Consider the following 24228-nt stretch of genomic DNA (forward strand, 5'->3'; position numbering starts at 1 on the left):
ACACACACACACACACACACACACACACACACACACACACACACACACACACACACACACACACACACACACACACACACACACACACACACACACACACACACACACACACACACACACACACACACACACACACACACACACACACACACACACACACACACACACACACACACACAAAACACACACTGTTTGCATATTGCTAGTAGCCAAAACAAGCAAATGAGAGATGTAATGTTTATCTGTCTATTATTTTCTGTGAATGATACTCCGTCTTATCTGGGTAATAAATGCAATGTTTCCTTCATACAGTACATTTTGAATAATGATATATTTTGGTTTCAACAGGCTGTTGAGTATCAAATCTTGTTCCCATTCACAAAAATTAAGCAGCAGTCTAATTTGTCTGTTGGACTGACCACTACCATTTATTGAATTTGTTTCCTGTGAACAGTATGGTAAATTCATGACAGATGAGATATCTCAGTCTGTGCTATGTCCTCTGCTAGACAGCCTAAGCATTACTAAAAACAGTTCCCCTCCATTTAAAAAAAGTGATGCCTGGTCAAAAAAGATTAGCTAGACCTCAAATAGAGAGAGGTTGGATTATATGGCTTTATAGCCCCATCTACAGTCAAGAAACCTGGCAGTGTGGTGCCAGGATGACAAACTCTCCCTCAACGTGATCAAGACAAAGGAGATGATCATAGACTACAGGAAAAGGAGGGCCGAGCACACCCCCATTCTCATCGACGGGGCTGTAGTTGAGCAGGTTGAGAGCTTCAAGTTCCTTGGTGTCCACATCACCAACTAACTATCATGGTCCAAACACACCAAGACAGCCGTGAAGAGGTTACGAAAATGCCTATTCCCCCTCACGAGACTGAAAAGATTTGGCATTGGTCCTCAGATCCTCAAAAGGTTATACAGCTACACGATCGAGAGCATCCTGACTGCTTGCATCACCGCCTGGTATGGCAACTGCTCGGGCTCCGACCGCAAGGCACTACAGAGGGTAGTGTTAGCGGCCCAGTACATCACTGGGGCCAAGCTTCCTGCCACCCAGGACCTCCATACAAGGTGGTGTGAGAGGAAGACCCTAAAAATTGCCAAAGACTCCAGCCTCCCTAGTCAAAGACTGTTCTCTCTGCTACTGCACGGCAAGTGGTACCGGAGCACCAAGTCTAGGTCCAAAAGGTTTCTTAAACCTCTTAAGGATCCAAACCTTTTTCAATTTTCGCCTAATATGACATAACCAAATCTAACTGCCCGTAGCTCAGGACCTGAAGCAAGGATATGTATATTCTTGATGCCATTTGAAAATAAACACTTTGAAGTTTGTGGAAATGTGAAATTCATGTCGGAGAATATAACACATTAGATCTGGTAAAAGATAATACAAAGAAAAAAACATGTGCATTTGTTTTTTTGTACCATCATCTTTGAAATGCAAGAGAAAGTCCATAATTATTCCAGCCAAGGCACAATTTAGATTTTGGCCACTAGATGGCAGCAGTGTATGTGCAAAGTTTTAGACTGATTCAATGAACAATTGCATATCTGTTCAAAATGTTGTATCAAGACTGCCCAAATGTGACTAATTGGTTTATTAATGCATTTTAAAGTTCATAATTGTGCACTCTCCTAAAACAATAGCATGGTATTATTTCACTGTAATAGCTACTGTAAATTGGAGAGTGCAGTTAGGTTAACAAGATTTAAGCTTTCTGCCCATATCAGATATGTCTATGTCCTGGGACCCAATCCCGTGGAGGTTAACAGCTTCTACCCCCAAGCCATAAGACTCCTGAACAGATAATAATATGGCTACACAGACTATGTTCACTGCTGCTACTCTCTGTTAATTATCTATGCATAGTCACTTTACCTCTACCTACATGTACTAATACAAAGTTTGGACACACCTACTTATTCAATGATTTTTCTTTATTTTTACTATTTTCTACTTTGTAGTGTGCAAATCTGCCAAAGGGTGGCTACTTTGAAAAATCTAAAATATATTTTGATTTGTTTAACACTTTTTTGGTTTCTACATGATTCCATGTGGGTTATTTCATACTGTTGATGTCTTCACCATTATTCAACAATGTAGAAAATAGTAAAAATAAAGAAAACCCCTAGAATGAGTAGGTGTGTCCAAACTTTTGACTGGTACTGTCCATAGTGCCTCAATTACCTCGACAAACCTGTGCCCACATTGACCCTGCAAAGAGCATTATTACTGTTATTTTATTTTTATTATATTATTATTATATATATATATTTTTTTACTTCAGTTTATTTTAGTACATACTTTCTTAACACGTATTTTTTTTTAAAACTGCATTGTTGGGCTTGTAAAGTAAGCATTTCAATGTTGTATTCGGAGCATGTGACAAATAAAATCTGATTTGATCATCTACGCAGCGTCACCTCCTGGAACTGAGCCAAGATTAATGAGGAAGTTCTGTGATTGTGGAAAACTCGCGAGAGCCCATAGGGAGTAACGTTACTTCATCATGGCAGGCAATAAGTTGGCATTAGAGGGAAAAATAAGTATTATAAGCTTTCTTTTAGGGCTTGGCGTTGTTATAATTCCCCTTATTAGAACATTCGCTGGACACCTTGACTGGGTATTCGACTATCTCACTGGAGTGAGGGGGAAAATAGCTATTGCGGTGTACATCGCTGTTCTCAATGGCTTCTTGCTAATCATATATAAGGGACCTCTATATAAGGTAAGAGCTACAGTAGTAGCTAGCTAACGTCTGAAACAAGATGGCTAGCAGTAACATTAGCTAAGCTACTTAGCTAGCCATCTTGATTTTATGTTGTATTTGCCCATTCAAAACGGCATTCGGCTAGCTAGGCTTATTCTAAATGATCAGTTATTAATTGGCGCGCTTCTTTCTGACAATGTATTGTGCTAATGTTAGCTGGCTAATCCTATTAGCTGAATTGGATTGAGACAGCTGTCACCCTGATTGCCTAAAGTAGAACTCTAATTTAACGGTAAGCTAGATAACACTATTGAAGTCAACCTTCGGCATGGCCCACTTATGTTATTGTCGTAGCTGTTGATTTGGAGCCAGCTTTGTAGTTTCACAAGTTCAAGTTAGAAAGGTTATCGGAGCATGCTCTTATCTCCCAGGTTGCTGTGCGAGCCTGCTTCCTTGGTTTTACTTTTGGGTGTGGCTTGATCATAAGCTTTTCCCAAACTACATGGACACACTTTGGCTGGTAAGCATCCAGCACCTGTACATACTCTCTGTCACACACAAAACTAATTGATGTTAGTTTGATACCTGTTTATGCATAGTTCTCAGTCAATGAATGTATTTGCAGGTACATGTGTTCCATGTCTTTCTTCCACTACTCTGAGTACTTGGTGACGGCCATCATTAACCCCCGCAGCCTGTCTCTGGACTCATTCCTGCTCAACCACAGTGTGGAGTACACCGTGGCTGCCGTCTCCTCATGGGTGGAGTTCACTATAGAGAAGCTCTCTATCCCAGGTCTTTCCTCATACCACACTTGTGCTCAATGGTTGCGTTCCAGCCTGACTACATAGCTGGTATTGCATTGCATCAACCAATGGTTGCATACCACGTCATTCTGCGCAGGCAGGCGTCTGCAATGTAGGCTCAATCCCAATACTCCCGTTAGCCCTCCCCTTTGTTTTCGAGTGTCTGTCGTTTGGGGGGGGAGTGACACTCGAAAACGGAGCAACTAATTAGGCCTAGGGAATGGGACATCATTACATCGCTTGTGTCGATGACATGGATGTCGATATAAGGGAGCCCTCTGCACCTCTCTGATTCAGAGGGGTTGGGATAAATGCGTTACACTTCAGTTGTACAACTGGCTCGGTATCCACTTTTCCCTTTCACTCGTCAGATACTGCCAACGGATACCACGCAATTAACTGACGATGAGCCAGTACTGGCTGCAGTAATAGCTTTTCTTATATTTCTCATGCAGCAAATACATACTTACCATATGAGCATCAAATGAAAAACAACGTGCCTGTAATGTACCCATCCTCTGGCGGTGGTTCAATGTGGAGTAGTACTGAAGCAGGACTTTCATTCCATAGCAGTTTGGCATGTAACAGTTGCGTTCCCTTCACTCAGTCCTTAACAGTGGAGGCATTGTAGCTAGAACAATTAAAATCACTGTTCTGAACATTTTTTTTAATAATTTTTTACCAAATGTGTAAGGGTCCATACACCGACACATCCATAGCATACCGGTCTTTTTATCCTCCACTATACAATAAGGAAGAAAATAGTTATCTACTGCTACGTTACCTGCATTGGCAAATATCTTCAGTCTCTTATGTTACTAACTACAATAAAGAACAATTACAAGTGATTGAAGTATTATTTTTTTTTTTTTTTATGAACAGGAAGGCAAGCTTACAAAATTGTACATAACATTTGCAGTAGATGCTTTCGTTAGCGAGATTCTTTACATACATTGGGTTTCACAGATGACAGCCTGGTTTGCTCAGGCGTCCCTACAACATGAATTACAATTCATACAAATGTCAAATGCCTGTATAGAAACCTAAATGTATAGTTAGTTAGCTAGTTGTTGCTAGCTTGTTAAATAGTTATTTTTGTAAATTAACTTTATGACCAAGAAATGTGCATTATAATTGTTCTCTACATGAACTAACATATTCATCTTAAATGTAAATACTTTGCATGATTTGTTGGGAAGTTATAATTAATTACATTTCCTTCTATCCTAGTATTCTTGTCAGCCACCTTCCTGAAGCAACTTTAGAGCCTTGGGTCGCAGGACTTTATGGTAGTTTTAATAACCACTCAATAGGAAGTCTGCATGTTGATTTTCTTAATTTGGAGGGCTGAAAAGGCTCTACCCCCTCGCTCAAATTTTAATTGGAACACCACTCCGACTCAATGTGGCTCGCGGGATCGTGCAAAATGGAGGGGAGGGCTAAGGAGTATTGGGATTGAGCCGTAGTCAGCCTGGAACGCAGCCAATGACTTTTCATGTCAGTTGAAATGGCATGACATGTTGTCACAGGAGGAGTGAAATGTCTCAATTGGCTCTGAACCTTTTCCCTCTTGTCTCAGAGCTGAAGCAGCTGAGCTGGCTCAGCCTGGTGGGCCTGGTGATGGTGCTGTGTGGGGACTTCCTGCGTAAGTCTGCCATGCTGACGGCTGGCTCTAACTTTAACCACATCGTCCAGAACGAGAAGGCCCAGAGCCACGTGCTGGTCACCGATGGGGTCTATGCCTTCTTCAGACACCCGTCCTACGTGGGCTGGTTCTACTGGAGCATTGGCACACAGGTACATGCCTAAAATGTCAATTTTTCTTAAAACATGTTACAATCAAGCCCACTCCACTGATTTTACTTTTCCGTGTCCAATGTTCCAGGTGATGCTGTGCAACCCTGTCTGCATCGCGGGTTACACCATGGCCAGTTGGCGCTTCTTCCGTGAACGGATCGAGGAGGAGGAGCTCTCTCTCCTCCATTTCTTTGGAGAGGACTACCTGGAATACAAGAAGAAGGTGGGCACCGGCCTGCCCTTTATTTCAGGCATCCGCATCAACAGCTCCTAGGTGTGAGAGATGGGGTCCTGGATGTATGAACATGGCAGACAGACAGGCACTGTGAGGGGCAGCCCTGGTCAGCATACTGTGGATTAGCCCTTGTGGTCGCCCGCCCTGGAGGGGTCTAGAGCTCACGGAGACTGACACCTACGAGCGTGGTAAAGGGCTCCCCAAAAACCTGGGTAGACGGACTCACTCAAAAAGAAACGACACCCCCCAATGTTGTATATCTATTGCACACATCCAACCACGTCTTTGGTTTGGTTAGTTTGACTACTAAGAGTTATTTTTTGTCTTCATTTTTTTTCATCTCCAATGTTTCCCTTTTCTGTGTTTTCCATAGGGAGGAGTTGAGTTTCTTCAGTGGATGCTGAATGGATTTTTAGCTTGTGTTACTGAATCAAAGTGCTGTAATGAGCCTGGTCGAGTGTCTGCTATTCCTTGTTTGTCTGGCTTATCACTAAGTCATCATTATTAGGTCTCAGCGTTTACAACAATAGTTTTACACAAGATTAGGGATGCACAATTTCAACTGCCCTCGTACATATTCTTTCCCAATAGGTAAATCTGCGCTAAGAAGCATTTATTTCTGTGTGACTGTTGTACATTTACAAAAATTTCCCAAAATGGCAGCAAAGTGGTTGCTTGCAACATGGTCTTTGCCCCATAAGTTAATGAACTTTTCATAAATTATAAAATGCCTTTTGATGGTAATCAAATGTCAAAATATGCCATGAGAAAATATTGGTTATAGGTAACAGCCCAGAATTTCTATACTGATGCATCCTTACCCAAAATGATTTATTTTAAATGTGTTGGACCCGGTTCAGGGAACAAAACTGGAAAATAAAATGAAGGAACTGAATCGGGAACGAAAGCAATCCATACTGTTCCGGAACAGAACCGTTATTTTAAAAGCATGCGAACCGGTTAACATTCTAGCCATTTTTTTTTTTTTTTTTTTCGTCCCACAAAAGAAACGAAATAAAGCGCATGTGCAGAGCCCTCTCTATCACTGAAACTTATTCCAGCGTCTGCCTGCAAACTGAAAATCTTTGCCTGTGCATGTTTAGGTTACCTGCCCCTCCCCCATCTGAAGCATAGGCTACTGTACTGAACTTAGAAGCATGAGAAGATAGGGAGAGATCTTTTTAATTAGAGAAGTGGATTAACTTTTTCAATGCTAGTTAAAGATACTATAGGCCTAGTTGAGTTTTAGATTGGATTTGTTAACTACAAAAAGGTAAGCTGTGTGTTTAATTCTGGTGCTGCTCTTCACACAAGCGTGTGAGCTAGCTAGCTCAAAGTCTCTCCTAGGGAAAATTCTGTGAACCTAATTCAGATAATGCATGTCTTAAAGAGGGCCAGCGCTTCAAGCCTGCTCAACCCGCTCGCTCTCCCCCCACCTGTAAATTTTAAGTAGCATCTTGCGCCATAGGCTACACTGGTCTGTCCATCACGCATGTAAACAACTAGCTTGCCTGCTCTATCTGCACTGATTGCTGAAGTCATTCTAATGAGCTAAATGTAAAAAAAATATATTAAAAAATGTCACAGGTTTAAGACCGGTTCAGAGATGTATTTTGCTGATCGGAACTGTGGAATGGAATGGGGGAAATTATTATTATTATTTTTTTAGAAAACTTTGGTTCCAACCCCTGATTTTAAATTCACATATCCCATGTCCACTCAGGATCAAAAAGCTGTACTATCAGAAATCTTTTGCAAATTTGACAACCTGAGCAAGTCGTAGCCTGGTTCACGGATTTCTCCAAACGGTTCGGCGTAATAAGTCAGAAACATCTACTTTGTAAGTCATTTAAAACATAAGGAACACTGACAATCCGTTCACTGTTCTATTCCAGTCTGCTGTAAGTCTGAATGTCCCCTGGGTATAGACTATGAATCAGGGGTGTTCTTCCATAGGGTTTTTAGTAATGGGGGCACTCACTAATAGTCATCTTTAAAATGCATTCGCTCTCACACAGTCTCTCTCTACCCCCACTTGATCATCACTCCATCTATTTATTTGTTCTGTGTGCTTGTCTCCTCATGCTCACTGTGTATTAAAACCAACCAAAAGATGCATTCCTATGGCTAAGGGGTTCAGAGAGCTACACCCAACATGGCTTCCTTCTGAACTACCGCAGCTTGTCTCAGGTGAAAGGTCGCCTCTGCCCTCCACTCTGTATGCCCAGACTGTATGGAGTGCAAGAGGAGTATGTCTGTGAGTGAAAGAGAATTTGCGAAATTAGAACAGTCAAAAGCACTTAACTGTTGTGCAAGATGAGTGTGTGTGAGTTAGTTTCTGAAATTAGGACAGTCTAGAGCACTGTAAAAGTCATGTGTTACATGAATACAGATGAGATTCTGTTTTAATAAATATAAGAGCACATTCAGTTGGCTACAGACATATGATAGTTTGCTGCTCAAAGCATGATACAGCTGAGCTGAAGGTGGAAAAATCCAGTTGTGTTGCACTACAGTATAACAATACTACAGTTTATTACAGGTAAATAAAAAATGTATCATGCAGAGGGTGTACTTATCTAACTCTTGGTTGATAACTTTTTTTTCACTTTACTGACATTTTCTGAATTGAATGAACACCATTGTCCTGTCAAATAAAATCAAAAGTTTATCCTAAGAAAATTGTCTTCCTCATTAGGTTGTCTTTCATGTTGTTGCCAATGTAGTCCTAATATGGATAATGGATGCATGCTTAAATTACTACAAGAAGCCAACCTGAACACAGTGACGGTGTTACCATAGCATACATTACACCTTGTTACACACAATGTGGAAATATTGGATTTTATATTCAATATAATTTACATCCAGTAAGTCAAGGGTGAGCACTTTGTTGGTGAAGTCCCATGCCCCTATCCAATTGTTTAGGGAGACAACTCCTTCCAAATGGCTATCTCTGTGGTCTTCTGCTTCCCTGGCCAGTAGAAATTATTATTGAGGGCAGCCTCATCAGAGAGGTTGCTGAGAGTGTGGTTGTCATCTGTGGTAGGCTGACAGGTCAGGTCATTTCTGTTGAGGTAAAGCATAAAAGTAGAGGTTTAACAAAGACGTTGTATGGTTTTCATTGAAATCAGTCCTCCAAACAAGTTATTCAGTAATCTCCTCACTAGCTTACGTCAGTGTTGTTGAAATGGTTAGTTTAGTATCTTTGGCCGCAGTGGTGTCCTCATAGATCTTCAGCATGGCCTCTGTACGGTCGTCTTTCAGCTCCTTAGGCTCTTTCAGTCTGTGGGAACATTGAAAAGGGAACACTTCGTGGTAAACCATGTCTTGCACAGTCCCCATGACAGAAAGAAACGTCTCAGTCTGTGACCGCTCGACAGAGTAAATTGTACATTTGCCAAACTATCTTGTTAGTCAAGACATTGTAGTTTGTGACATTGAGCTCCAGTACCTGGGTTCAAGGCGTTCCTTCACCTTGGCGATAGATCGGATATACGGGCCAATTTGCCTGGCGATGGTGGTCAGATAACTGTTCTCTTGCCTTAGCTGGGTCAGATCATGAAGCTGGGCTGAAACCAGAATGGACAAATGCAGTATATAAAACACCAACTTGACCATAGCTATCTCACAGCTAACAGAAAAACAAAATCCCCATTACCTTCATAGATTTCCTGTTCATTTGCAACCCTCTGAAAGGTTGTCTCCCAGACCTGTGGTGAAGGATAACAAGATGGAAATGAGCTCTAAAAGGTAAGCCGGGTTACATTAATAAACAATGTTGTGTGAATACCTTTTCATAATCCTAACTCCTAGGGAGTTTTTCTTTGCCACCGTGCTTCTACATCTGCATTTCTTGCTGTTTGGGTTTTTTTTGGGCTGGGTTTCTGTACAGCACTTTGTGACATCAGCTGACGTTAAAAGGGCTTTATAAATACATTTGATCGATCGCTTTAGTGATTCCCACCTCCTCAAACATGGCCCTCATGAGTTCCAGTGCAGAGTACTCAGAGGAGATCTGTCTGTCCATCTGCACGGAGGTATCCAGGATGTCTCCCATGGTGTCTGTCTTGATGAGGGAGTGGTGCTTGGTCAGATCCCTGTGGGTCTCCTGCACCTGGTCCTTCAGCTGCTGAATGGACATCTGCAGCGTCTGGAGTCAGGAGAAGGCAAGGTTTTTAATGGGCTACATCAGGGTATAGTAATCAGGGTAGCGCCTTGATTGAAATCAATAGACCATGCATCTCTAATGTATTTCCAATACACACACCAAAACATTGCGTTTGGCTGTGAAACTCCTCAGTAATATCGTAAGAGCTGTACAGTAACTGAAAAGAGTCATAGAAGCTCACACCCTGTAGCTGGTCTCATAGTTGCGACAGTGCTCGGTGAAGGGGGTCTCTCCCCCCTCAGCCAGGAGGACCTTGGTGCTGAAATAGCGGTGGGGGGTGGGCTTCCGCACCACGGACGAGCCCAGGGACATGTCACTGATGGCTGGGGAGTGGCAGGGCATGGACAGGGACGACTGTAGGCTGAGGGGACAGTTACACAAAACAATTAATAAATCGATATCTTTACATAAGTTTGGGCATCAGGCACAGGGGGTCCTCATATTTCCGCTGGATATTTTACAACATGACAAGCGCATACTTGGGAAGTACAAGCATACTGTCTTGAAATTTGAGGTTTCACTCATTGGGAGCACCAATAACATGCTGATGACATGTTCCCTTTGAGTGTGTAGGTCTGCACTATTTCCATATGGTAGGAGTGAAATATGACTCACAGTCCGCTGGCATTGCCCAAACTCAATCCAGTCACACTCCCAGCAATGGACACAGAGCGTCTTTGGCCCAGCAGTAACAGAGACTCAAGGCAACGAGCAAACTCGGACCGATACTCTGTGTTGATCTAAACCAGAAATATAGAATGGGGTGTATATTTGGGATGTGATATGACAAAACATCAGTTGAAAAGGCATATGACAAGAGAGGGTCTTTTCATTAACCGAAAGGTCACTAGTTCGAATCCCCGAGCTGACTAGGTGAAAAATCTGCCGACGTGCCTTTGAACGAGGCACTTTACCCTAACTGATCCAGAGTCACCGTTGATAATGGCCGACTCTGGCCGTGACCCCACTCTCCGAGGGTGTCTCAGGTGGAATTGGGATATTTCCAAATCACACATGCATATTAATACACACGTATACATGTGTGAAAGAGGACAAATATAAGCACCCATCTAATTATTTACCTTACCTTGCTACTCTGAGCTGGTCTCAGTCTGTGTGGAAGTTTGACAATCTTCTTCAGTCTCTCCATCAGTTGCTGGATAACATATATTAAAGTCATTTGCTTCAAAACGGTATTCACAATTGCTAGTATTACATTTCATGTTTTGGTATGTGCTCTTCTGGATTCATGGAACCAGATTGGGCATTATTTATCATACTGTATTGTACATACATATCCCATGTCAAGAAACTCAAACTTGTTGGCTGAACTTAGAAAGGCTGAGCAAGTGACCAGATGAACCTAGAGAGAGGAAAGGCAGAGAACATTGGCTTGAGTTGAGCATATTACACCTGCTCAAGATGGGCCATCCGTTTGGATGACAAATGCAACAGAGGCATCACCACTCCAGGATAGAAAGGCGTGCCATAGACAGGACATTACCTGGAGAGTGGGTAAGAGTGCGGCCAGATGAGACAGCTGTTCTTTGAAGGCTCTCTCTTTCTCCTCATGCTGACTGTTAAAAACAAGAGAGAATCCATTTGAAATGGATCTCTTACCGTATCTAAGTGGAACAACATGCATGATCTTAACCCACGTGTCAATAGCAAGAATCTCATGTGATTATCATCCTTACTCTTTAGCTTGTGCAGCATAAGCAAAGCTTTTTGGGAAACATTTCTGCTAGAGGGTTCAAAGTGGTGCCATGCAAGCCTGATGTTGCTAGTTTGACACATTATTATCATTAATTAGGCTTTTATCTAGATTGGTCTGCTGCCATGGATACCTTAATCTCTCAGCAGGATCTATAAATGTGGAACAGGATACATAGGCAGGCATTAGATGAGCCATTAGCCTGTTCAATATCTCTGGGTGCATCCCAAATATCCTGTAGAGTGCGACCCAGAGTGGACCCTGGTAAAAAAGTAGTGCACTATAAAGGGATAAGGGTGCCATTTGGGATGCAAGTGGTGTCTGTCTGTGGAAAGACTTCCTGCCCTGAGAGTTTATTGAGTTTACAGCGATTTTTAATGGCTATATGCAACCATTGAGGCTGAATCTGTGTGTTCTGTATTCGGATGGCCCATTCAAACAATGACCGGTAAGTACCAAATATTTCACAGTTTCTCTGAGCACAGGCTATACATTACATTATAAACATGATTGACTCTGCGCCCAGCAGTGGAGGCTGCTGAAGGGAGGACAGCTCATAATAATGGTCGGAACGGCGCAAATGGAATGGCATCAAACAACTGGAAACCATGTGTTTGATCTATTTCATATAATTCCACTGATTCCGCTCCAGTCATTACCACGAGCCTGTTCTCTCCAATTAAGGTGCCACCAACCTCCTGTGGCGCCCACCTTTACTTGTTTTCAAGCACGGTAGCCTGAAGTCAAATTCATTCTCACCTTTGAGCTGCTTTCAGGAGAATCTTTTTTCTTTCTGCCAGTTTTTCCTTCAAAAGAGGACAATATTATCTGTGTCAAGATTAAATGATGAAATGAAATTATTTAGACTGCCTAATTAAAACTATTACAATAAAACATGACATTCATTTCCTCTCAGTGTTAAGTTTGTAAATGAAAAGCACTACTTGAGCATTCCAATTTGATCAAATTTTGCTCTGATGTAAATGTGCAATGTATTGAACTTTCAGCTACTTTAGGAGATAAGACACGAAGGGTGACACCTTGTGGTAGAATAAACTGCAGTCAGAAAACAAAAAAAACATTCAACAATTTTTTAAAGAACATTGATTGATTGAAAAAAAACTGTCATTGGAATGGAGGGAAATTTCCAGCTTTGAGTTGAGTTGAATGTTTTCAAAATGGCCGATGCCTGTGTCAGCTCACCTGCATGTTGTTGAACAGTGTGCTGATAGCGCTCTCCTCCTCATCCACGTTCTCTCGAACCTCCCTGATCATCACCTTCAGCAGGATGATGGCTTCCCTGGCAGACGTCTGAAGCTCTTTTACCGCCTAGGGGTCAGGGGTCACATCACGAGAGGGCACTGGACACCACCACATACACACACACCCACCCAACAAACTAAACTTCACCATGTTCCCCCACATGAATTGTCTATAGGTATACTCTACAGCAATATGGAATAAGTAGGTAATACAGAGTGTGAAGAGAATGCACTCACGATGACAGCTTGGTCCAGCCTTTCACAGCCTTGCATATATGCTGTCTCAATATCAATGCAGTGTGCTCTGCTCTCCCTGAAGGACACACACAAAAAGCAATTGCTTAATGGTTGATTTAATTATTTAAGTGATACAATATTGGGGATAGGAGCTGACTGTAACTCACACTTGCATGTCTCTGAAACAGTTGATACACAGCATGGACTTCTTCTCTGTGGAGAACATTATGTATAGCTCGTCATGGAGGGCTGTGGGTAGACAGACAGACAAACAGACAGGGAGAGCGAGACAGTCATTACAATGTCATCTCAGAGGAGAGAATATGAGCTGGAGAGCCTTGGATTTAACTTAACCAAAAAGTTATGTGCACCTGCTAGTTTATTCATAAAAGGTGTCTAGCTGTATTTGAAGAAGATTGGACTTTAAACACACCACACTTTTTGTGGACCTCCTTTGTGCGTTTGGCAAGGGAGACAATATCATGGCGGGCAAACATTTTGGCCTTGTGGGTTGATTCCCTGCAAGCTCCACACAACGGCTGGCTACAAGTGTTGCAATAGTGCATTGCTTCCACATCCTGTCAACACACAAGACCACAAACATATTCAAAAGCTTGTACTGCAGACAGAAACTACAGGTATGAAACCAAAACTGTTTTTTTTTCTTCAGGGGGTGGATCAGCTTTAATATTGCGGAGATTGTTTCTTCTATCAATGTAATTGTATGCGTCATTTCCAATCCCCCATATTTTGGGGTGGGGGTGGGGGGAAAATATATATATCTACATACATACATGCATACATACATATAGACATACACATATCCATATACTGTACATTACATATACACACATGTACACATATACACACATGTACACACACATACACACTTTTTTAAAGAATATATCTTAATTATTCCCTTCAAACCCTACCACCCTTCCCCCAATTGGAGTAAACTAATAAACAATAACACTTAGGCTTCTTCATTCAGTTTATACTTACTATACACATTTTACAGACACAATCTATTTTACAATAGTTATATTTTGTTTGTTTTTAGTCCTGGCCTTCCTCTATTTCTGATGTCGATCCAGTTTGATTTCTATTTGTAACTGTGGTATTTCACAACATTTCTGAACCTATATACATTTTACAGACCCCGTATGTTTTACATTGGTTATCTTGTTTTTATTAGTCCCACCCTTTAGCTCCATTCAACCCCTCCAATCTATCTCTTAACCCCATCCATTTAGAATTTATATTTTCCGCATATTTTCAACTGTGCTGTGATGCTTCACAAAAGTACTGAACCTTTCAATTCTCATAGCTTCTACAGATTGTAAAATAATGATAACATTTTTTGCAAAAATAATGATTATATTATTGATCGATTGACTATGACTTTTCAAATCACTATCTGCAGTGTTAGTTCTGGGTAAATGTTGCAATTCTTCAGCCATTCCTGGACCTGTGACGAAATACAAGGTACATATGGACAGTACCAAAATAAATGATCTAATGACTCTGCCTCGTCACAGCAAAATCTGCAGAGCTGGGAAGATTGTATCTCCCATTTATATAAAACATTCAATTGGTTGCAAGAATTTTGTATGATAACTTAAATTTAAAAATTCAAAGTTTTGAATCTGGCGTCGTTTTGCGTGTCAATTCATGTTTTGTGTGTCAATGTGCCATGGAATCGGTACATCAAAAATGTCTTCCCAACTATTTTGCAATTTATATGGCACAGTTGTCAATTTTTTGGTCCTTAAATGAAATTGATATGTATTTACTTTTTCCCCCTTCTACTTGCCTCTTCCATTTTTGTGGTAATGCTGCAATTAGTTGGTTGTAATTTTGGGTAGAGCAGACATTTCCATATGTATGTGTTAGCTGCATGTGTGACATAACTCCACCAGTCCTATTTATGATCTAATTTACAAAGTTTATACCTTTTTTTTTTCATAATCTCAAATTTTTTATTTTTTATTACCAATTAGTGTATTTGAGTTTAACCACAATATTTGTTGTATTATTTGTTCGATCTTTTCAGGTGGATTGAACTGAAATTGCAACCAACTTTTTGAGGCTTGTTTAAAAAATAACAATATTTTGGAGATTATTTCGTTTTCAAATAACCGAAAGGGAGCATTTGTAATCTGAATAAAGAGAAAAAGGCCATTCTTGAACATGGGGTGAGACATTCTTACTAATTTACGAGAGAACCATTTAAGATTTAAGTATAACTTTTGTATGACTGATGCCTTTAGTGAGAGGTCTAAAGCTTTAATATTTAATCATTTCTGCCCTCCAAAATCATATTCTTTATATAAATAGGCCCTTTTAATTTTGTCTGGCTTGCCATTCCAAGTAAAATGGAATATTGTTTGTTCATATAATTTAAAAAGCAGGTCACTAGGTGTAGGCAAAACCATAAGCAAATAGGTAAACAGTGATATGACTAAAGAGTTAATTAGAGTGATTTTTGAACAAATAGACAGGTATTTTCCTTTACAAGATCTTATCTATTTTTGCTAACTTTCTATTAAAATGTATTGGAGAGAGATCATTTCTTTCTTTCGGGATATGTATCTCGAGTATGTCCACATCCCTGTCAGACTATTTTATTGGTAAACTACACGTTAAGGCAAAATACCCAATACATAATATTACTTATCATCATTTGGTTTTAATCCAGAGAGTTTAGAAAAAGTATCTAGACCCTCTATGAGGCTGTGGAGGGATTCTAATTGTGGTTTTAAAAGAAAACATGAATCATCAGCGTACAATGACACCTTTGTTTTTAAGCCACATATTTCTAATCCCTTAATATAATTGTTGGATCTAATTTTAACAGCTAACATTTCGATGTCAATTATAAATAGATATGTCGATAGTGGATAACCTTGTTTTACTCCTCTTGACAGTTTTAAACTTTCTGACATGTAGCCATTATTTACTATTTTACACCTAGGGTTACTATACATAACTTTATCCCATTTTATAAGAGATTCTCAAAAATTAAAATATTCCAGGCATTTATATATAAACTTCAGTCGTACTTTATCAAAAGCCTTTTCAAAATCAGCTATGAAAACCAGGTTTGGTTTCCCGAAAATGTCATAGTATTCTATTGTTTCCAGTACTTGTCTTATATTATCTCCAATGTATCATCCATGTAAAAAAAAACCTGTCTGATTAGGATGAATAATATCTGACAATACCTTTTTAACTCTATGCGCCAAGCATTTAGCTAGAATTTTTTATCACAACACTGAAGTGTAAGAGGCCTCCAATTTTTTAAATGGACTGGATCTATATATATACCGCTTGGATCCTGTTTCAGTATTAATGAAATCAGACCTTCTTGTTGCGTGTCCGTTAATCTACCGTTTATATAGGAGTGGTTAAAACATGCTAATAGTAGTCCTCTGAATATATTTGTAAAAGTTTGTTATACATCCCCTGGTATGCCATCCAGCCCTGGAGTTTTCCTGGATTGAAAGGCTTTAATTGCATCAAGAAGTTCCTCCTGTGTAATTTGGCCTTCACATGAGTCCTATTGTACAGATGTTAATTCTACATTATTAATAGGAAAAAAATCCATACAATTAGCTTCGGTTAGTGGAGATGGAGGAATATTCTTAAAGTACTTTACTTCCTCTTTCAAAATATTGTTCGGTGAATCATGTGTGACATCATTAGTAACAAGTTTCAATACATTTTTGGGGGGTAGTATTTCTATGTTGATGACTGAAAAAGAATTTGATGCATTTTTCCCCATATTCCATCCAGTTCGCTTTATTTTTAGAATATATTACTTTCTTGAATAAGTTCCTCCATTTCTTTTTGTTTTTCCTCTAACTTATTCTGTGCCTCTATGGTGCAGTTTTTATTGCTATCTAACTGTACTCTTAGTCTTTCAATTTCCTTTGTTATTAATATGGTCTCTTTTGACCTAAATTGCTTTTATTTTATAGATGAGTACTGAATTGCATAGTCTCTAAAGGCACATTTAAAAGTGTCCCATACAATAAGGGGATCTGCTGTACCTATGTTATGTCAGGAAAAAGTCAGTTATAAATTTGTCTGTCCTAGTTAAAACCAAGTTATCGTCCAGTAGACTTTGATTACATTTCCAATATCCTCGCCCACGTGGAAATTCTGTAAGAGTAATATATATACGCCAATTATGTGATCATCCAAACCTGTGTTTGTTAGGAGCATTTTTGCATACATGGCTAAGGTTCAAATAAATCATTCAGAGTTAATAAAACCTTAATACCTGCTTCTTGCACTCCAGATCACAGTTTGAACACTGCACAGTCTCCTCACAGTCAGTAGAGTTATCCACCAGGAATTTGAGCAGGCGGTCCTCCTGGGGTAAGGCACTTAGGCCTTTGACAATGGACTGTTGTCTGTACCAAAACCAAGAGTGGTTACATAAAACTTACAAATAGGATCCAACACATTTGGCTACTAACAATCTTAAAGTGAAGAGATCCCTGAAAAGTAAATGGAAACAAACTAATATATTTCAAAGTGATTGTGTTTGCAGTTTTACCCTTTGTTCTGTGTGGGTTGGATATCTTATGCTACAGCTGTTGAACTATTGTCCTCATGTAGGCTATTGCCTCTCCCATTACCAAGTATTCACCTAGTCTTCACGGCAACACAGCCACAAATAGCATCGCTCTGAATTCTGATTACACAAGGTAATGTCAATGACAAGAATAGCAACAACTACACTATTGCTTTATAACAGTGTGATTTCCCATGTCATTCATTTAATGAATGTCACAAACAAACCGTTTGCTTAAAGCAAATTTCCTTTGTTTAAAGGGGGGCTAGATTATTGACTAGGCGTGTCCTACACTTAGTAAGGTCCATTGTAGCCTCTCACCCTTACATAAGAAGACCTCCAATGAATACTTAATCTCAAATGTACAGGCTGTCATAGAAAGCAAAGCATGTATCCTTTATTACAGAGCATGTACTAGTTGAGCTTCATGTGACTCAGGCAAAAATAAACTCATAGGCGTCCTGGAAATACCACCACAATCTCATCTAAACTAGTTTGTACTTACATTACCATATCCATATCCACAGTACTGCATAATGACAACACTGTTACATAATCCAGTCCTGGAGGGCACAGCAATTAACGTAATCTGAGCCCAGAGGGATCAATCATTCAAATGTCAAGGTGTCCAAATTCTCTTTATCTTCTTACTGAGAGTTGCCAGCTATCTAGGACCAAGCTGTTCTCAATGCCAGGCAGGATGAAACAAAGGCAGGATTTACACTGCAGCTGTCTATTTCCCCCATATAATCCCGTAAGACTTTCATCCTGGCACTACTAACTGGAGAGGCTATGTTGTTCTAGGTATCTTTTAGTATACACGCATCAATGATAAATACTTCAGCCCTTCCAATGACATCAGGCATGATGTAGAAAATGGAGTTGAAGAGTCCATGGGACATTTCACTACAAAAGCTATTGATATGATAAAGTAAGCCTAGAACAAGTTTGCCTTGTCCGAGCCAGAACTGCCCATAGGGGCAGGAGCCTATCTCCTGTTTCTGTAGCATGAGGCAGCTTAAACTACCGTACAGTGCCTTGCAGAAGTATTCAGGAGTACAGATCAGGGTTGGGTTATAAAAAAATATCAGAAACTTTGAACATCCCACAGACATCATTAATTCATTATTAAAAAATGGAATGAATATGGCACCACAACAAACCTGCCAAGAGAGGGCCGCCCACCAAAACTCACGGACCAGGCAGGGAGGGCATTAATCAGAGAGGCAACAAAGAGACCAAAGATAACCTTGAAGGAGCTGCAAAGCTCCACAGCGGAGATTGGAGTATCTGTCCATAGGACCACTTTAAGCCGTACACTCCACATAGCTGGGCTTTACGGAAGAGTGGCCAGAAAAAAGCAATTTCTTAAAGAAAAAAATAAGCAAACACATTTGGTGCTCGCCAAAAGGCATGTGGGAGACTCCCCAAACATATGGAAGAAGGTACTCTGGTCAGATGAGTCTAAAATTGAGCTTTTTAGCCATCAAGGAAAACGCTATGTCCAGTGCAAACCCAACACCTCTCATCGCCCCGAGAACAACATCCCCACAGGGAAGCATGGTGGTGGCATCATCATGCTGTGGGGATGTTTTTCATCGGCAGGGACTGGGTAACTGGTCAGAATTGAAGGAATGATGGATGGCGCTAAATACAGGGAAATTATTGAGGGGAACCTGTTTGTCTTCCAGAGATTTGAGACTTGGACGGAGGTTCACCTTCCAGCAGGACAATGACCCTAAGCATACTGCTAAAGCAACACTCGAGTGGTTTAAGCGGAAAAATGTAAATGTCTTGGAACGGCCTAGTCAAAGCCCAGACCTGAGAATCTGTGGTATGACTTAAAGATTGCTGTACACCAGTGGAACCCATCCAACCTGAAGGGGCTGGAGAAGTGTTGCCTTGAAGAATGGGCAAACATTCCAGTAGCTAGATGTGCCAAGCTTATAGAGACATACTGTATCCCAAGAGACTTGCAGCTGTAATTGATGCAAAAGGTGGCTCTACAAAGTATTGACTTTGGGGAGTGAATAGTTACACACTCTCTAGTTTTCAGTTTTTTTGTCTTAGTTTTTGTTTCACAAGAAAAAATATTTTGCATCTTCAAAGTGGTAGGCATGTTGTGTAAATCAAATGATACAAACCCCCCCAAAATCCATATTAATTCCAGGTTGTAAGGCAATAAAATAGGAAAAATGCCAAGGGGGTGAATACTTTCGCAAGCCACTGTACATGTACATGCCCTGGATGCTAGTCTGTTCCAGGGCCTTACCCCTAATCCATCTCCTTAATGCTGAGTGGCAGGCAGTGAGGCATCAGGTCCCATTGGGCCAGTCCTTGGAATGACTCGACTGTGGAACAAACCCCCAACTTTCCAATCTTAGGGCTTAAATGTTAACCACAAAGCCACCGAGTTGGTCATTGATATGATAAATCAAAGCTAATTTGTTCCATAAGAACTTTGAATACCTAGTCTGGACACATGTACTCATTCAAGGGTTTTTCTTTATTTTTACTATTTTCTACATTGTAGAATAATAGTAAAGACATCAAAACTATGAAATAACACATGGAATAATGTAGTAACCAAAAATAGATATTTTATATTTGAGATTCTTCAAAGTAGCCACCCTTCACCTTGATGACAGCTTTGCACACGCTTGGCATTCGCTCAACCAGCTTCATGAGGAAGTCACCTGGAATGCGTTTCAATTAACAGGTGTGCCTTGTTAAAAGTTAATTTGTGGAATTTTATTCCGTCTTAATGCGTTTGAGCCAATCAGTTGTGTTGTGACAAAGTAGGGGTGGTATATAGAAGATAGCCTTATTTGGTAAAATACCAAGTCCATATTATGTCAAGAACAGCTCAAATAAGCAAAGAGAAACGACAATCCATCAATACTTTAAGACATGAAGGTCAGTCAATCCAGAAAATGTCAAGAACTTTGAAGGTTTCTTCAAGTGCAGTTGCAAAAACCATCAAGCACTATGATGAAACTGGCTCTCATGAGGACCGCCACAGGAAAGGAAGACCCAGAGTTACCTCTGCTGCAGAGGATAAGTTCATGAGAGTTACCAGCCTCAAATAAATGCTTCACAGAGTTCAAGTAACAGACACATATCAACATCAATTGGTCAGTTGAGACTGCGTGAATCAGGCCTTCATAGTCGAATTGCTGCAAAGAAACCACTCCTAAAGGACACCAAGAAGAAGAGACTTGCTTGGGCCAAGAAACACAAACAATGGACATTAGACCAGTGGAAATCTGTCCTTCGGTCTGATGAGCCCAATTTTTTTATTTTGGTTCCAACCGCCTGTCACACACTGATCTGTTTCACCTGTCTTTGTGCTTGTCTTTGTGCTTGTCTCCACCCCGCTCCAGGTGTCGCCCATCTTCCCCATTATCCCCAGTGTATTTATACCTGTGTTCTCTGTCTGTTGCCAGTTCATTTTGTCCATCAAGCCTACCAGCGTTTTCCCCCTTGCTCCTGTCTTTTTCTATAGTTCCAAATTTGTTCTATAGTTCCAAAATGTTTTGACCATTCTGCCTGCCCTAACCCTGAGCCTGCCTGCCGTTCTGTACCTTGCCACTCCGCCCTGGATTATTGACGCCTGCCTGCCCTGACCCTGAGACTGCCTGCCGTTCTGTCCCTTTGACTCTGATCTGGATTACTGCCCTGCCCTTGACCTGTCATTTTGCCTGCTGCTGTTCTAGTAATAAACTTTTGTTATTTTGACACTGCATCCGGGTCTTCCCTAAAACGCGATACCGCCGTGTCTTTGTGAGACACAGTGTAGGTGAACGGATGATCTCCAAATGTGTGGTTTCCACTGTGAAGCATGGAGGAGGAGGTGTGATTGTGTGGGGGTGCTTTGCTGGTGATACTGTCAGTGATTTATTTAGTATTCAAGGCACACTTAATCAGCCTGGCTACCACAGTACTCTGCAGCGATACGCCATCACATCTGGTTTGGCTTAGTGGGACTATCATTTGTATTTCAACAGGACAATGACCCAACACACCTCCGGGCTGTGTAAGGGCTATTTGACCAAGAAGGTGAGTGATGGAGTGCTGCATCAGATGACCTGGCCTCCACAATCACCTGACCTCAACCCAATTGAGATGGTTTGGGATGAGTTAGACCGCAGAGTGAAGGAAAAGCAGCCAACAAGTGCTCAGCATTTGTGGAAACTCCTTCAATACTGTTGGAAAAGCATTCCAGGTGAAGCTGGTTGAGAAAATGCCTAGGGTGTGCAAAGCTGTCATCAAGGCAAAGGGTGGCTACTTTGAAGAATCTAAAAATCTACACTTTTTGGTTACTACATGATTCCATATGTGTTATTTCATTGTGTTGATGTCTTCACTATTATTCTACAATATTGAAAATATTAAAAATAAAGAAAAATTAGTAGGTTTGTCCAAACTTTGACTGGTACTGTTTTTCGTGATTTATGCCATCCAGTAAATCAATGGAATGCCCATTCTTACTTACCCACAGAGGGGGCAGGAGAGTCTGCCTTCCACAGCCCTGCCACGCAGACAACTGGCGCAGAATGTGTGGTAACAATCCAGTAGACAGGGGTGTTCGTACTGCTCATGGCACAAGTGGCATACCAAGGGGTGGCAGTTGGCACTGTCTGGGTCATATAGGTTCTCCAAAGGGCAGAAGATTCCTCCAGACATCTGTAAAAACAACACAGGAAAGCCCATCAGAGTGATGCTGATCTATGTTAGTGACATTTGAGCGAATTAGTGAAAATGCACGTTTCAACAGACACCCTAATCATTCCATGATGTATCAACTGTGATATACTGTTACAACACATCATATAATTGAAAGTATTCCAGGGAAGTCAATATTTAATCAGTACTCCCAACCTTCAACTCCATGGAAGTACATTAAAGTACATTCCTTTTAAGCATATACTTAATGAATGAGCCAAGCAGCAGATACTTAATAATATAAGAATATGGAAGTAAAGCTGAAGCATTACCTTATTGCTTGCTGCCTTAGCTGCTGTCCCAAGCAGGAATGACAGATATGTGGAGGGTCTTTGAGTGTGCGTGGAGGGGATGCAGTGCCGGCCCTGACGTCAAGTCAGGGTACTCAGTGGGTATAGGAGGAGGTGTGACCATAGCACGGCAGTACTGGATGACAACAGAGTAACCAGACACCACTCATCTGTCAACAGGTGACCAAAATACATTACTCTCTCTAATCCCTCTATTTCCCCCACTGCAGCCTCCAATGACTCCTGTCAAACGTCATGCATTGGTTGCTAATTCAGAATGGAACAATAAAGGGGACAATTGAGCAATGAATATTAGTTTTGGAAATAGCATACAGTTGAAGTCGGAAGTTTACATACACTTAGGTTGTGTCACGCCCTGACCTTAGAGATCCTTTTTATGTCTCTATTTTGGTTTGTCAGGGCGTGAGTTGGGGTGGGCATTCTATGTTTTGTGTTTCTATGATTTTCTATTTCTATGTTTTGGCCAGGTATGGTTCTCAATCAGGGACAGCTGACTATCGTTGTCTGATTGGGAACCATACTTAGGTACCCTTTTTCCTACCTGTGTTTGTGGGAAGTTAACTTTGCTTGATGGCACATAGCCTGAAGCTTCACGGTTTGTTTTGTTGGCGTCATTTCAAATAAAATAGAAAATGTACGCACACCTTGGTCCTCATCTTTCAAAAGCCGTGACAGGTTGGAGTCATTAACTCATTTTTCAACCACTCCACACATTTCTTGTTAACAAACTATAGGTTTGGGAAGTTGGTTAGGACATCTACTTGTGCATGACACTAGTAATTTTTCCAACAATTGTTTCATACAGATTATTTCACTTATAATTCATAATTACAGTGGGTCAGAAGTTAACATACACTAAATTGACTGTGCCTTTTAAACAGCTTGGAAAATTCCAGAAAATGATGGCATGGCTTTAGAAGCTTCTGATAGGCTAATTGACATCATTTGAGTCAATTGGAGGTGTACCTGTGGATGTATTTCAAGGTCTACCTTAACTCAGTGCCTCTTTGCTTGACATCATGGAAAAATAAATCAGCCAAGACCTCAGAAAACTTGTAGACCTCCACAAGTCTGGTTCATCCTTGGGAGCAATTTCTAAACGCCAAAAGGTACCACGTTCATCTGTACAAACGATAGTACGCAAGTATAAACACCATGGGACCACGCAGCCGTCATACCACTCAGGAAGGAGATGAGTTCGATCTCCTAGAGATGAACATACTTTGGTGGGAAAAGTGCTAATCAAATCCAGAACAACAGCAAAGGACCTTGTGAAGATGCTGGAGGAAGCGGGTACAAAAGTATCTATATCCACAGTAAAACGAGTCCTATATCGACATAACCTGAAAGGCCGCTCATCAAGGAAGAAGCCACTGCGCCAAAACTGCCATAAAAAAGCCAGACTACAGTTTGCAACTGCACATGGTGACAAAGATCGTACTTTTTTTGAGAAATGTCCTCTGGTCTGATGAAACAAAAATAGAACAGTTTGGCCATAATGACCATTGTTATGTTTGGAGGTTAAAGGGGAAGCTTGCAAGCTGAAGGACACCACCCCAACCGTGAAGCATGGGGGTTGCAGCATCATGTTGTGGGTGTGCTTTGCTACAGGAGGTACTGGTGCACTTCACAAAATAGATGGCTTCATGAGGATGGAAAATTACCTGG

At 40.8% G+C, this 24228-nt stretch overlaps 2 protein-coding genes across 2 annotated transcripts; one reads left to right on the plus strand and one right to left on the minus strand.

The window, feature by feature from the left end:
- Positions 1-2438: 2438 nt before the first annotated feature.
- On the plus strand, positions 2439-8242 carry LOC110532118 (protein-S-isoprenylcysteine O-methyltransferase). The gene is made up of 5 exons (XM_021615735.3): positions 2439-2738; positions 3152-3240; positions 3346-3515; positions 5106-5323; positions 5412-8242. Exons 1-5 carry the CDS (start codon positions 2520-2522, stop codon positions 5595-5597), a joined length of 882 nt encoding a protein of 293 aa, XP_021471410.2. The 5' UTR covers positions 2439-2519; the 3' UTR covers positions 5598-8242.
- On the minus strand, positions 7930-22655 carry rnf207b (ring finger protein 207b). Its single transcript, XM_021615734.3, has 18 exons — positions 22522-22655; positions 22020-22210; positions 17228-17360; positions 13376-13520; positions 13110-13191; positions 12943-13018; positions 12647-12772; positions 12203-12249; positions 11234-11306; positions 11024-11092; positions 10817-10885; positions 10345-10469; positions 9913-10090; positions 9526-9711; positions 9220-9271; positions 9013-9130; positions 8734-8844; positions 7930-8627 (listed from the first exon to the last, which is right to left on the minus strand). The coding sequence occupies exons 2-18, from the start codon at positions 22208-22210 to the stop codon at positions 8483-8485; spliced, it is 1926 nt and encodes a 641-aa protein (XP_021471409.2). The 5' UTR covers positions 22522-22655; the 3' UTR covers positions 7930-8482.
- Between the last annotated feature and the right edge of the window lie 1573 nt (positions 22656-24228).

Source organism: Oncorhynchus mykiss, chromosome 9 (assembly GCF_057628025.1).
Source record: "Oncorhynchus mykiss isolate SJ-2025 chromosome 9, ASM5762802v1, whole genome shotgun sequence".
Classification (NCBI taxonomy): domain Eukaryota; kingdom Metazoa; phylum Chordata; class Actinopteri; order Salmoniformes; family Salmonidae; genus Oncorhynchus; species Oncorhynchus mykiss.